The sequence below is a fragment of the Bombina bombina genome, chromosome 6, assembly GCF_027579735.1.
Source record: "Bombina bombina isolate aBomBom1 chromosome 6, aBomBom1.pri, whole genome shotgun sequence".
In the NCBI taxonomy this organism is placed as follows: Eukaryota; Metazoa; Chordata; class Amphibia; order Anura; family Bombinatoridae; genus Bombina; species Bombina bombina.
In genome coordinates, this window is record NC_069504.1 from 165,869,744 (window position 1) to 165,885,726 (window position 15,983).

The following is a 15,983-nucleotide window of genomic DNA, read 5'->3' on the forward strand; positions in this document are numbered from 1 at the left end:
TACGTTCTCAGGTAGAATTCATCTCCTATCTAATTTCTACGATTTATATCTCAGGTTTAGACATTTGGGAGATGGCTTATATCAGCCGTCAGTCTTTACATCTGGGAGAGTGGTATCTCTATACAGATGTGTTTTCTTAATTTCCCAGGTACCTTTTCAGGTCCAGGGATCCTCAGATGGAAATGGTGGATGTATTAGCAGTGTTTTGGTTTTGCAACCTGGCTACATATTTCCGCCTCTGGTTTTTTTCTTCCAAGGGTGATCTTCAAGATCAAATTGGAACAGTCTCATGTGTTATGATAGCATCAGCATGGCCTCACAGGTTTGCTATGTGGATCTTTTCCGGATGTCCAGTTGCCATCCTTGGCCGCTTTTTCTTTGGCCAGCCCTCTTGTTTCAGGGGCCTTTTTTTCCATTGGGATCTCAAATTACTAATTTGAAGGTATGGAAATTGATTAGTGTTTAGTCATAGAGGTTTCTCTGACTCAGTTTTATCACTATGTTGCAGGCTTATAAGTCTGTTTCAAGGAACATGTATTAGGTTTGGGAAACCTATATTTTATGGTGTTATCATAAATTCTCTTGGCATTCTTTTAGAATTCCTAGGATTTTTCAGTTTCTTCAGGATGGTTTGGATAAGTTTGTCTGCAAATTTTTTGAAGGGACAAAAAAATCTGTTCTTTCTGTTTTATTCCCTAGAAAGATTGTTTAAACTTCCTGATATTCACTGTTTTGTTCAGACTTTTGGTTTGCATCAAGCCTGTTCATTTATTAATTCTCCTTTTTGGAGTCTTAATTTGGTTCAAGGATTTTGCAGGCTCTTTCTTTGGAGCCTATATTTTCTTTAAAGATTATCTAATTTCTTGGAAAGTGTTGTTTCTTTTGGCTATCTCTTCTCCTAGAAGAGTTTCTGATTTATCAGCTCTCTCTTCTGTGTCTCCTTATCTGATTTTTTTCATCTATATAAGTTGTTTTGTGGACTTCTTTTTTTCCTAAGGTTGTGAATTTGAACAACATTAGTGGAGAAATTGTTGTTCCTTCTTTGTATTCTAATCCTAAAGAATTTTTTGAGAGTTCTTTACATCCTTTGGATGTGGTAAGAGCTTTGTAATTCTATATCTAGGTTATTAGGATTTCAGAAGACTGGTTTTAGAAAAGGTTAGAAAGCCTCTGCCATTTCTTTGGCATCCTCATTAAAGCTTTTGTTTTTCAAGGCTTATTTGGAGGCAGGGCAGGTTCCGCCTCAGAGATTTACAGCTCATTCTGCTAAGTTCAGTCGCCATTTCTTGGGCTTTTTCAGAATGAAACTTCGAATGATCAATTTGCAAAGCAATGTATTTTGCTTCTTCTGAAGCAGTCTTTGGTAGAAAAGTTCTTCAGGCAGCTGTTTCAGTTTGATTGTACTGCTTTTGATTTAAGTATTGTGTGGATTTAGCTTCTCAGTGGAAATAGCTGTTGTTATTTTATCCCTCCCTCTCTAGTGACTCTTCTGTGGTCTTCCACATCTTGGGTATTTCTATCCCATACATCACTAGCTCATGGACCTTGCAATTACATGAAAGGAAACATAATTTATGTAAGAACTTACCTTATAAATTTATTTCATTTATATTGGCAAGCGTCCATGAGGCCCACCCTTTTTATGGTGGTTATGTTTTTTTTTGTATAAAAGCACAAGAGTTTTGGGTGTGGTGGAAGGTGTATTTAAAGGCATTTTGAGGTTTGGGAAACTTTGCCCCCTCCTGGTAGGAATGTATATCCCATACGTCACTAGCTCATGGACTCTTGCCAATTACATGAAAGAAATTAATTTATCAGGTAAGTTCTTACATAAATTATGTTTTTCCCCTATGTCATCACTCACTCTCAGTTTACAGTGCCTTATATCAGACTTATTTATCTTCTCCCTTGCCTTCTGTGTCCATTCCCTCTCCTTTAGATTGTAAGCTTGAGAGCCACTCTACCTGTAGGCCACTTTGTGTTTAAAGTTAACTACTACTGATTGTGCTCAAAGGCAGGACATTCCTCCCCTTCTGTATAACTCAATTATTACACTTACAACTGTTATTTACCCCTACTGTACTTGTTTGTGTATTACTGTATCCCTGTAATGTTTTTATTCTTTGTACAGCGCTGCGTAATCTGCTGGTGCTTTATAAATAAATGATAATAATAATGTAAATGCTGAAAATCAGTAGCTGGTTGACATTTTTTTTAAAATGTAAGCTTGTTTTGAACCCTTTAGGGAATGTGGAACAAAGCACAATTTTTACACAATGGCAAGAAATTTTTAAAGGGACATTATACACTAGATTTTTTTCGCATAAATGTTTTGTAAATTATCCATTTATATAGCCCAACTGGGATTGTTTTTGTAAAAATGTATAGTTTTGTTTATTTTTAAATAACATTGTGCTAATTTACAGACTCCTAACCAAGCCCCAAAATTTTAGAGGTAAACTGATGTATACTGATTTCAGACTGCTTCTGTTTTCATATGCAGGGGAGGGGGAAGGTATTGCTATCAGCCCCTTTCAGTGGGTGTCCCTGGCATATCTAATTAAAGGGACACTGTACCCAATTTTTTCTAATTTACTCCTATTATCATTTTTTCTTCGTTCTCTTGCTATCATTATTTGAAAAAGAAGGCATCTAAGCTTTTTTTTGGTTTCAGTACTCTGGACAGCACTTTTTTATTGGTTGATGGATTTATCCACCAATCAGCAAGGACAACCCAGGTTGTTCACCAAAAATGGGCCGGCATCTAAACTTACATTCTTGCATTTCAAATAAAGATACCAAGAGAATGAAGAAAATTTGATAATAGGAGTAAATTAGAAAGTTGCTTAAAATTTCATGCTCAATCTGAATCACGAAAGAATTTTTTTGGGTACAGTGTCCCTTTAACAGTGTTAAATTGGGGGCTTCTAAGTAATTTTTTTTAAAAGGTTTTACACTGGATTTTAATATCAGTATCTGTGCATATTATTCTTTATAGTAGTGTCTATTACATGCAGTTAAATGAAAATTGGTGTATACTGCACATTTAATGTCCCTTTAATACCAATTAAATGTGTTTTTATAAAAAAAATAGCATTTTGTTATTATAAAAAATGTATTTGAAATACTAAAATAAAATTAACCAAAATTCTTGCAATCTTTTAAAAGAATATTTGTGTTCGTTTCACCACTACTTTTTGAGGGAACTATAAAACTGAGCTCTATGAGTTTCTGACTTTCAGCCACTTTTGACCCTGCTTTTCAGAATTAGCATTTGAAGTCACCCTGCAATAACAGACAATGGATTTCAGGTGGATGGGTTTAGTTTTGCCATACACACTAGTACTTGTTTACTCTAAACAGGCAGGGAGTGTCTGTTGCTATTAACTAGAAGATGCAGCTTTAGCTGGATTTATTTTATCATCTGAAGTTTGGTGCTTGTGAGCAGTATTTAGTTTTCACCTTCTTGCAGACATGCTACTAAATCTGGCTTTTTGTCTCTCCATTTTATTTAACATTTTTCCAAAAGTAATTGCTGTAAATCATGTACCTGCACTGCTGTGGTCAACTCAGAGGTAAGTAAGACAATGGTACTATATATACATATATATATATAATGTGTAGAGAGTACATGTAAAACGTAAAGGAAGTGAATTATATGGCTAATAAGCTTTGGGGATACATGCTTGAGGAATGGATTAGAATAAGGTGCATAGGATAAAAAGGTTGAGGGTTTTTATTGACTATGCAGATAAGATTAAAAAGTATTCTATGTCTGATATGAGTATGTTTTTATGTTTTTGCAAAACAAGAAGAAAACAAAACCTTGGCATCTACAGCCTTTGTCATAGAAATATGAAAACTGTAATATATATTCCTGAAAGATTGACTGATATAATTAAATGTTCGGCTGTCAAGACTGCAGTATAATGTTTTGCTAAGTATATTTTTTCTTGTTGAACTAGTTATGTATCTTATTAAACTTAATGTACAAAAGTAAAAGTCTTGTTGTGCTCCTTTAAGAACATGACAGTGTCTCAGATATTTCTGAGACAATGATTTTTACTGACCCCCCTGGGTAAAATTTTAGCCAATATTAATCTAAAAGTACCTAATATTAAAAATGTTCAATTTTTATTGCACCAGGTGTTTGTTTGTTCATGTGTACAATATTCAGGTTGGAGAAGTGTATTGCCAGAACCTTAAAGAGACACTGAACCCAATTTTTTTTTTCTTTCATTTCATATAGAGCATGCAATTTTAAGCAACTTTCTAATTTACTCCTATTATACATTTTTCTTTGTTCTCTTGCTATCTTTATTTGAAAAAGAAGGCATCTTACCTAAGGAGCCAGCCAATTGTTGGTTCAGAACCTTGGACAGCACTTGTTTATTGGTGTTGTCCAATCAGCGTAACAACCCAGGTTGTATCACCAAAAATGGGCCGGCATCCTTGCTTTTGAAATAAAGATACCAAGAGAACGAAGACAATTTGATAGTAGGAGTAAATTAGAAAGTTGTCTAAAATTGCATGTTCTATCTGAATCACGAAAAGACAAATTTTGGGTTAAGTGTCCCTTTAAAGAAACATAAAAACCCCAATATTTTCTTTCATGATTCAGTTTAGTGCACTGGTTTTCAAACCTGTCCTCAGTCCTCCCTAACAGGCCACATTTTGAGGATATCTGAACTGGAGTACTGGTGAAATAATCAGCTGCTTAGTAAACATGGTTATTTTACCTGCTCTTATCCAAAGTTATCCCAAAAAACCTGGCCTGTTGGGGAGGCCTGAGGACAGGTTTGAAAACCAGTGAGAGCATGCAATTTTGAAAAAGTTACCAATTTATTTTTTATTAAATTTGCTTAATTCTCTTGAAATTCATTGTTGAAGAGAAATCTAGATAAGGTAGCCTGCACGTCTAGAGAATTACATGACAGGGAATATAGCTATCATCTAGTGCTCTTGCTTACATATAACATTGTTGCAAAAATGCTGTCATATAGTACTGCAGACACGTGCACACTCCTTACCTCACCTTCCTGCTTTTCAGCAAAGGATAACAAGAAAAGGAAGTAAATTTGATAATAGAAACACATTGGAAAGTTGTTTAAAACTGTATGCTCTATATGAATCATGAAATAACATTAAACACCCCTTGTTTTTGTGTGCGTGTCCCATGCTCCCTTCAGAGGCAACAAAGCAAATTCTGGTACCTCCCAAATCCTGCAAATCAAACTGCTGACTGATGCCCTTTGCCGCATATGCAGATAACCTGTATTGCTTCTTGGCTTCTCTAGGAAGTGTGGGACAAAGCACAATTTTACAGAAAAGCAAGATGCATTTAAAGGGACACTGAACCCAAATGTGTTCTTTCATGATTCAGATAGAGCAGGCAATTTTAAGCAACTTTCTAATTTACTCCGATTATCAAATTGTCTTTGTTCTCTTGCTATCTTTATTTGAAAAAGAAGGCATCTAAGCTTTTTTTTTTTTGGTTCAGTACTCTGGACAGCACTCTTTTTATTAGTGGATGAATTTATCCACTATTCAGCAAGAACAACCCAGGTTGTTCACCAAAAATGGGCCGGCATCTAAACTTACATTCTTGCATTTCAAATAAAGATACCAAGAGAATGAAGAAAATTTGATAATAGGAGTAAATTAGAAAGTTGCTTAAAATTCCATGCTCTATCTGAATTTTGAAAGAAAAAAATTTGGGTTCAGTGTCCCTTTAACGTCCCTTTAAGCTAGTCATAACTGGGATATAACAAGCATTCTATAGTTGTGAATGCCCTTTATTGTATATATTAACCTCTGCGGCTAGGCATGTCATCTGATTGTTATGCAATCAACAATGAGTAGCAGCAGCAGGTTTAATCTACTCTGTTCTTCACAGAAGTAGTTTTATTCCATAGGGACAGTCAGTGCATTTGTCTAACTGCTCTGACCCTGTTATCTGCTGCTTACACAATTTTTTGTTACCTATTCCTGAGGAAAATTTGTATATTTACTCTTAGCAATTATTCCATCTTTACAGAGTTGATAACACAAAACAAAATTTGCTTTTATTCTGTTAACACATTTTTTATGTGCTTTAAAATTACAAATAATTTCACATTAATATGAAAACTTCCATCTAATTATAACTTATTTCTGCAGAGATGCAGGGGCACTCAATTCAGCCCTCCAGTATTTGTCTAGTCTCAAATTTCCAGTATTTGTCTGATCTCATATTTCCAGTATTACCCCACTCCATTACATCTCATACAATTTTGTGCAAGTTGTTATCTAATAATTCAGCCTGATATACATGACCAATGCTTGAAACGTCACAGGAAAATATATACAGTTGCCATATTGGATTGAAATCCCATTAAAAAATGAAGCAAGAATACAAACCACGCTTGTATTCTCAAAGTAAATCTTCACCTTCTACTTTCTGGTGAGCAACATAGTTAGCAATAGAGGAAATAGAGCCAGACAGCAGTGCGGGGGAAAAAGTTTAGCAAAATACATTTCTAGTCTAATTTAAAAATGTCATCTTTTTTGTCGCTAAGCTCACAGAGGACACCCTGATTTGTTACAGAAAATATAATGCTTAAAATAATGTGAAAGAAAACATCCTAAAAAAAAATTTGCTACAGTTTATGTGATTATTGGGCCACATATTTTCCTTAGCAAAATATGGGCACAAACCAGTGAGTCAATCAAAGAGCTATAGATAGATTTTATTCAGGATACAAGGTAATAAAATCCAGTGTAAAGCAGCAAGCACTAGTCTTGTATTACGCGTTTCGGCCCGCAAGCCTTACTCATATTTCCTTGCATTTTTTTAAAGGCACATTCCAGCCAAAATTTGAATCCACGTGGATGTATATCCATTTTGAATGGGAGCATTTTTTGTAATATATATATGTATTAGGAAAATGCTTCTAATAAAAACTATAGCTGTTTAGAATGTGTATTTAAGTATTCACCGTGCACCGCATTTTAAACACAGCACTTGCTCAGAGAGCTTAAGGTTCTTGTACTATCAGGTAATGAGTCTGTTTCGTTAATTGCTGACAACATACAAGCCCCATTGGGGCTCTGAAGAGCGGCAATATCTAGTTATGCTTCACGTGCAGAGAAAATATTAACACTAAAATAGTGGTAACTTTTACTAGATGCGTTTTTGCCAATACATGTATATTGCAAATTTGTTTCTTTTCAAAGAGGCAATTCATCTTTGTGCATTTACATTTTGACCTGAATGTCCCTTTTTAATATGCAGAAAAATATTTTACAGATCAAAGTGAATACACTTGAAAATACCAGGTTTGCTTTTATGAGTAAAGCCTATGATATTTCTTTTTAAAGTAATATATAGATTTTATAAGTATCTTCATGAATAGCTTATTTTATAGATTTACTCACTGTGAAAGGGGGAAAATGTGGCCCCCCTCATTTGCTAAAGTGGGATATCCAGTTACAGGAAGTAACATTTTGAGTTTAATGCCCCCTTTTATAGGCTTAATCCTGCACCTTGAAATGCAGTGTACTTTCAATATGTATCTGCTATTCTTGTAAATTTAAATCCTAAAATTGTACTTTTTGCCCACTGCCTCCAGAGGAACTAGAGTGCATTCTGTGTAACTCAGAACCCTTATCCTAATTAAACATTGATTGCTTTGCATTTGTAGGAGCTTATTTACATCTGTTCCTAATTGGTCACAGCAAGAGAGATAACATAAATAAGGGGTTTGTTTCTGGACTGCAGAACAGTGCTCATTTTACAACAACAAAAATTACAGTTTCAAATTCTTTTAAAAACAACAATTTTATATGCAGATCTTTTTCAAAACAGTGATCAGATGAGAAACAGTGTGGAAATTTTACATTTATAACCAGCCTGAGATCAATAAATAACATTTTATTGTAAAGTTATTAATTAAAATACATTTGCTTTGCTGTACTTATAACATTTTAAAACATTATTTAGATTAACACTTTATTAGGGCATTTGATTAATTGTTCTACTTTCTTAAATGTTTTAATGTAACTTCTTATTATTTAGCAGAAATTCTGTGAAGTAAATCTTTTATCATTTAATGGTTAGAAATACATTTCCTGCTTCTTTCTTACAACGATCATTATCCATTTATAATATTGATGATTCCAAGAGATGCTAAGACTATTGATGTAACAAAGAAAAGGTCTGTTACAGAAATATCATAAATACTTGATAAGATCAGTAGGGGGCACCTTCTTGGGGTGCCACTGAGCTAATGCGTTTTTATTAAAGGTCAGGCCATACAAATACTGACTCTGCCATATATCTGGCTTGTTTACATGCTGCAAAGTAACACAAAATGCTTCTTTTTTTTCCTGTATTGGCCAACAGAGAATTGAGGGGACCTCCTGCAGTATATTAATGTGCTGTAAGCTGAAGATATTTATGCATAAAGAAAATGGAACTGAATCATTTAATGATTTACATCTTGCGCCAGACATGCTGTGCTTTGTGACATTTACACAGCATAATGAAATAATCCTACCCTGTTTTATATAAATATACTAGAAAACTGAGTCCATCTGTAAATGTAATCACTTACAGTGCCAAGTATAATATCTAAGGTGAAGGGACACACTTTTTTATTATTAATATTTAAAGGGACAGTAAAGTCAAAATTAAACTTTCGTTAATCAGAACATGTAATCTGTTGGGTGCTGTTCAAATAACGGATAATAATTAAATTTGCTTCACTGTCTTGATATTCTATGTTTAAATATGATATATATGACTCTTGTTGTTAGGTCTCAGTAGTTAAAGGGACGCTAAATACATTTTATTCACTTCCCTTTAATCATGGGTGCCACCATTTTGTAACTTAGATTACACTGCAGGTATCTGAAAGAGAGTTGCTGTACACGTGCAAATACGTCAACAACATTAGAATGCAGTGAAAGCTAGGAGGGAGACTGGAGGGAGGCGGAAAATAGCCTCAATAAAAGGGAAATTAAACACTAAATACATTTTATAAGCTTAGTAAAAGGATAGTAAACCCCAATTTTCTTTTATGAATCAGATAGAACATACAATTTTAAGCAACTTTCCAATTTAATTCTATTATCATATTTTCTTCATTCTCAGCATTGCACTACTGACAGGAAGCTGAAAATATCTTTTTAGCCAATCACAAGAGACAAATGTGTGCAGGCACCAATTAGCAGCAGCTCCAACTAGTGTATGACATGTGCATATTCATTTTTTAACAAGGGATACTAAGAGAATGAAGCACATTTGAAAATAGAAGAGAATTTAAAAGTGTCTTAAAATGACATGCTCTATCTGAATCATGCAAGTTTAATTTTGACTTTCCTATACCTTTTAAACTTCTAAGAACTTTTGGAGGTAAGAGTTAAAGGGAAATAAAACCCAGCATTTTTATTTCATGATTCATATAGATCATATCATTTTAAGCAACTTTCCAGTTTACTTCTATTATCTAATTTGCTTCATTCTCTTATTATTCTTTGATGAAGGAGCAGCAAAGCACTAATGGGAATTAGCTGAAAGCCAATGAAAAGATGCATCAATATATGTGCAGCTATCATCAACTTCTAAGCCTACCTAGGTATACTTTTCAACAAAGAATATAAAAATAACTAAAGAAAATATATAATATAAATAAGTTGTAAACTTATTTAAAATGACATGCTCTATCTGAATAATGAAAGACAAGATTTGGCTTTCATGTCCCTAGTCCCTTTAAGTAGTTTGTGCTGCAATGCATTTAACATGTTGCTTTAAACAAAAACAAAAAATACTGCCCCTTAACGTAAAAATACCAGAACAAGACCTGATTTATAGATAAATAAAAAATTTAAATTATTTCAGTATTGTTGCAGCCGTTTGTTTCTTTGTAAGATTACATAAACTTAATATTAAGTTAAAGGGTCATGAAACCCAAAATATTTCTTTCATGATTCAGATAGAGAATACAATTTTAAACAACATTCCAATTTACTTCTATTATCTAATTTGCTTAATTCTTTAGCTATCCCTTGTTGAAGAAATAGCAATGCACATGGGTGAGCCAATAGCAAGAGGCATCTATGTGCAGTCACCAATCAGCAGATACTGAGCATATCTAGATATGCTTTTCAACCAAGTATATCACGAGAATGAAGCAAATTAGAAAACTGTTTAAAATAGCATGCTCTTTCTAAAGCATGAAAGAAAGTTTTGGACTAGAATGTCCCTTTAAATAAGACTGTTTCCAATGTTTTTAATACAGAGCTCTGTTACCTTTTTGTTTAAACAATTTGAAATTAATATAAAAAAAGTTTAGGTATACAGAGTGCAACAACTTTACAACATACTCTCATTATTCATTTAATATGTTGGCTTTTCTAATATTCATAATTTAGGTATGCTAATGTCTCAAAGCTAATCCTGATACATATATATCCCTAATTGGCTTTAGCAGATAAATAATGCAGTCTCCACTAGTATAATGACCTGAGCTAGCCTTGTCATCTGCAAACTGAAGCCCAGATTGGCTCCTTCAAAAACGGCAAGTGGTGCATGGTGTTTGGCTACTAAAAACAATTGCAGCAAGAAAAGGTTTGTTTTAAAATGTTTAGACTTGACTGATCTGGAATTAGGACAACAAAAATGTATTGTAATTACAAGGTGTTTCTGTGCTTTTTTAATATGAGACATTTATTATTATTATAGTTGCTATACAAAACCTAACAATTAAATGTGCACCATTTCTTAAGTTTTTATCGACCACAGTTTCTCAATTCTCTTATTTAAATATAAATCATATGCAAAAGGAATTTTGTGTCTAGTAGGTTTTTTTTATTTTTCTGTAAATATTTAGTTCTTTTCCTGGTATGAGGAAGAAGGTGATTTCAAGGTCCTAATATTCACACAATGTCTATAAAAACAAGTTGTGTACTGTATAAGCAGGGAGTCGCTTGCTTTAGTCTGTTTATATGTCAGCAAAAGGAGGCGGAGCTGCAAGCAAAACTGGACTTTCTTTACTCTAGAGAAAAAAAGTAATATCTGAACACAAACTAATACTTGCCTCTGAGAAAATAATGTTCATAGTAAATAAACAGAAATGCACATACAAAAAGGGTGCAACTACTTCAGCTTCTGCTTGAATTTACTGCTATTTACCACAAGTATTTTAGGTTTTGTAGGCCGAGGCGCAAAATTGAGGATATTATGCACCTATTTCTATAAGAAGAGAGAGAATTTATTTTCCACAAAAATATTTTTTGATGAAATTTAAAAATATGCCAAGCAAATAAGCCACGTAATTGGGTGGCAACATCGTCTTAATTTTTAAATTTTTGCGAGAAAATTCTACTATGATGAGACATGTCTTTACATCTGATTTTTCTGCCTGTTGCTTTCCTTTGAGATGGGTATATTGTGTCAACATATATTGTAGTGGAATTTTGTCCCAGATATTCAACTCTTCTGTTATAGCACAAAAGCAACTATAGCAATTTAAAAAATCAGTGAGAGGGACTGTGTGTTTCAATAACATTTTATTTATGGACACTATAAAATTTAAATCTCGTATAATTTTCACGTCTCAAAAAATAAATATATATATATATATATATATATATATATATATATATTTTCAACTCCTTATTTTGACCTCAACGCTTAATTTGTGTGGCTGCACTGTGTCATTTTGAACTGAATAAATTAATGAAAGGACTAGTAAATACAGTAAATTTTCACTCCTCCTGTACCATGTGACAACCATCAGCCAATCACAAATGAATATAAGTATATTGTGTGAAGTCTTGCACATGCTCAGTAGGAGCTGGTGACTCAAAAAAAAAAAAATATAAAAAGAATGTGCATATTTTGTTTAATGGAAGTAAATTAGAAAGTTTTAAAAAATTGTATAAAGGTAGAACAGAAGAGGGCGCCACAATAGTGCACAATCAGTGATACTTGGTCTCCATACACGCAATACAGGTTATACTTACAAAGTATAAAGCACTTGATAAGTGCCACAAATGCGTGCTGGACCTTTACACTACACACATATTGATGGTGTTGTTACACAATATATTGTATATTATTATAGGTACTATATTACATATAGCAGGCGCATCTAACATTTATTAGTATTTTTTGTTTAAAATTGCCTGCTCTGAGACATGGAAGTGTTTTTTTTTTTTTTTTTTTTTTTTTTTTAATTTTGACTTTAGTGTCCCTACTTTAAAGTGATACACTGTACCACCTATGGTGTATATAACAAGGGTGTCAAACTGGCAGCCCGCAACCAAATTTTGTGCGGCCCACGCCACCTCCATGAAAAATAATAATTATAATATGCTTATTACTTAAAGTGACACTGAACCCAATTTTTTTTTTCGGAATTCAGAGCATAAAATTTTAAGCAACATTCTAATTTACTCCTATAATTTTTTCTTTATTCTCTTGCTATCTTTATTTGAAAAAGAAGGCATCTAAGCTAAGGAGCCAGACCATTTTTGGTTCAGAATTGTGGACAGAACTTGTTTATTGGTGGGTGAATTTATCCACTAATCAGCAAGAACCCAGGTTGTTCACCAAAAATGGGCTGGCATCTAAACTTACATTTTTGCTTTTCAAATAAAGATATCAAGAGAATGAAGAAAATTTGATAATAGGAGTAAATTAGAAAGTTGCTTAGAATTGCATACTCTATCTGAATCACAAAATAAAAAAAATGGGTTCAGTGTCCCTTTAACCCCTTAATGACCACAGCACTTTTCCATTTTCTGTCCGTTTGGGACCAAGGCTATTTTTAAATTTTTGCGGTGTTTGTGTTTAGTTGTAATTTTCTTCTTACTCATTTACTGTACCCACACATATTATATACCGTTTTTCTCGCCACTAAATGGACTTTCTAAATATACCATTATTTTCATCATATCTTATAATTTACTATAAAAATTTTTATAAAATATGAGGGAAAAATGGAAAAAAAACACACTTTCTAACTTTGACCCCCAAAATCTGTTACATATCTACAACCACCAAAAACACCCATGCTAAATAGTTTCTAAATTTTGTCCTGAGTTTAGAAATACCCAATGTTTACATGTTCTCTGCTTTTTTTTGCAAGTTATAGGGCCATAAATACAAGTAGCACTTTGCTATTTCCAAACCACTTTTTTCCAAAATTAGCGCTAGTTACATTAGAACACTAATATCTTTCAGGAACCCCTGAATATCCCTTGACATGTATATATTTTTTTTTTAGTAGACATCCCAAAGTATTGATCTAGGCCAATTTTGGTATATTTCATACCACCATTTCACTGCCAAATGCGATCAAATACAAAAAATCGTTCACTTTTTCACAAATTTTTTCACAAACTTTCGGTTTCTCACTGAAATTATTTACAAACAACTTGTGCAATTATGGCATAAATGGCTGTAAATTCTTCTCTGAGATCCCCTTTGTTCAGAAATAGCAGACATATATGGCTTTGGCGTTGCTTTTTGGTAATTAGAAAGCCGCTAAATGCCACTGCGCACCACAAGTGTATTATGCCCAGCAGTTAAGGGGTTAATTAGGGAGCTTTTAGGGCGCTTGTAGGGTTAATTTTAGCTTTAGTGTAGTGTAGTAGACAACCCAAAGTATTGATCTAGGCCCATTTTGGTATATTTCATGCCACCATTTTACCGCCAAATGCAATCAAATTAAAAAAAAAAAAGTTAAATTTTTCACAATTTTAGGTTTCTCACTGAAATAATTTACAAACAGCTTGTGCAGTTATGGCACAAATGGTTGTAAATGCTTGTCTGGGATCCCCTTTATTCAGAAATAGCAGTCATATATGACTTTGGCGTTGCTTTCTGGTAATTAGAAGGCCGCTAAATCCTGCTGCGCCTCACACGTGTATTATGGCTAGCAGTGAAGGGGTTAATTAGGGAGTTTGTAGGGAGCTTGCAGGGTTAATTTTAGCTTTAGTGTAAAGATCAGCCTCCCACCTGACATATCCCACCCCCTGATCCCTCCCAAACAGCTCCCTTCCCTCCCCCACCCCACAATTGTCCCCGCCATCTTAAGTACTGGCAGAAAGTCTGCCAGTACTAAAATAAAAGGTTTTTTTTTTTTTTTAGCATATTTACATATGCTACTGTGTAGGATCCCCCCTTAGCCCCCAACCTCCCTGATCCCCCCCCAAAACCGCTCTCTAACCCTCCCCTCTGCCTTATTGGGGGCCATCTTGGGTACTGGCAGCTGTCTGCCAGTACCCAGCTTGCAAAGAAAAGTACTTTTTTTTTGTTTGTTTGGTTTTTTTTCTGTAGTGTAGCTTCCCCCCCCCCTACACAGACAAACCCCCACCTTGCTGATCGTTGTTTTTTTTTTTTTTTACTTTTAGACATTTTTTAACATTTTTTTTATTATTACATTTTCTGTAGCGTAGCGGTTCCCACCCGCTCCCTCCCTGTGCACGCGCGCGTCCGTGCGCGCCCCCGGCCATCCCCGCCCACGATCATGCCCCCCTCCACATCACCAGGGCCATCGATGGCCGCCACCCGCCTCTCGGTCCGGCTCCCACCCACCAACGCAGTGAGCCACGATCTCCGGTGCAGAGAGGGCCATAGAGTGTCTCTCTCTGCACCGGATGGCTTAAAAAGGTTATTGCAGGATGCCTCCATATCGAGGCATCACTGCAATAACCGGAAAGCAGCTGGAAGCGAGCAGGATCGCTTCCAGCTGCTTTCCACACCGATGACGTGCAGGGTACGTCCTCAGGCGTTAACTGCCTTTTTTTTTTGAGGACGTACCCTGCACCTCCTCAGTCATTAAGGGGTTAATATGGAATAAAGGCAAGCAGGTGAAATATTGGAAATTGGTTTTTTTTTTTATTGAATTACCCTCAGTTTCCCTTAAGACTTAAAGGGAAACTGAACCCAAATTTTTTCTTTCGTGATTCAGATAGAGCATGACATTTTAAGCAACTTTCTAATTTACTCCTATTATCATATTTTCTTCAGTCTCTTGGTATCTTTATTTGAAATGCAAGAATGTAAGTTTTGATGCCGGCCCATTTTTGATGAACAACTTGGGTTGTGCTTGCTGATTGGTGGATAATTTCATCCACCAATAAACAAGTGCTGTCCAGAGGTCTGAACTGAAAAAAAAAAGCTTAGATGCCGCCTTTTTCAAATGAAGATAGCAAGAGAACGAAGAAAAATTGATAATAGGCGTAAATTAGAAAGTTGCTTAAAATGTCATGCTCTATCTGAATCACAAAAGAAAATGTGGGTTCAGTGTCCCTTTAATGCATTAATCCCCCTTTAGGCAAAGAAGTGCTTTGACAAATTATTACTGATCCTGCAATCTTTCAACTTGAAATCATGGCCCCTGTTACTGTGTGTGAAACCTGCTTTCCTCCAGTAATGTATTAACCCTTTTAATCAAGTTTTTATTTGCTAATTTGCATATGCTAGCTATTGCGCTCTGCCTGAAATGGTTCAGGGGAGGGGCTGTGAAAGTTACCTACATCTAGGGTTGCCACCTCAGCCATGTTTTCCTGAACACTTATGAGTTATACATGCTGCAGGGTGTCCAGAGAGGAACATGAATAGTGCTGTTTAGTGTCACTATTTGTGTGCTGTCCAGGATTGAAATTCATGTTCCTGCCTTCACAGCCTGCAGTATGTATAACTTATAAGTGTCCAGGAAAACATGGCTGAGGTGGCAACCCTACCTACAACACAAGGAGCTCCCTGCTCATGTGCTACAACCCAGTTGCTAAAAACAGCCTGGGTCTTTTTTTCAAGATGAATAAAAAGACACAGACCTCAACTTTGATGTGTTGGTGATAATTTACGGTGTGCTTGATATTGTGGACTTTATTTGGTCCTTAGCTTGATATTTGAAACTAAACTAATCGCTCATATTTCTTAGCAGAGTTATACATTTTAGTTTTCTTCCATATCCTTCCAGTTTTGCTAA

General features: G+C 34.8%; 1 protein-coding gene across 1 annotated transcript in view; it reads left to right on the forward strand.

Annotated features, from left to right (window-relative positions):
- Positions 1 to 3,431: 3,431 nt before the first annotated feature.
- LOC128664991 (V-type proton ATPase subunit S1-like) overlaps positions 3,432 to 15,983 on the forward strand; it is a 97,151-nt gene continuing 84,599 nt past the window's right edge. Inside the window, exon 1 of the mRNA XM_053719768.1 lies at positions 3,432 to 3,575. Within this exon, the coding sequence (XP_053575743.1) occupies positions 3,475 to 3,575 (101 nt within the window). The 5' untranslated portion in view covers positions 3,432 to 3,474. The remainder of the gene's footprint in view (positions 3,576 to 15,983) is intronic.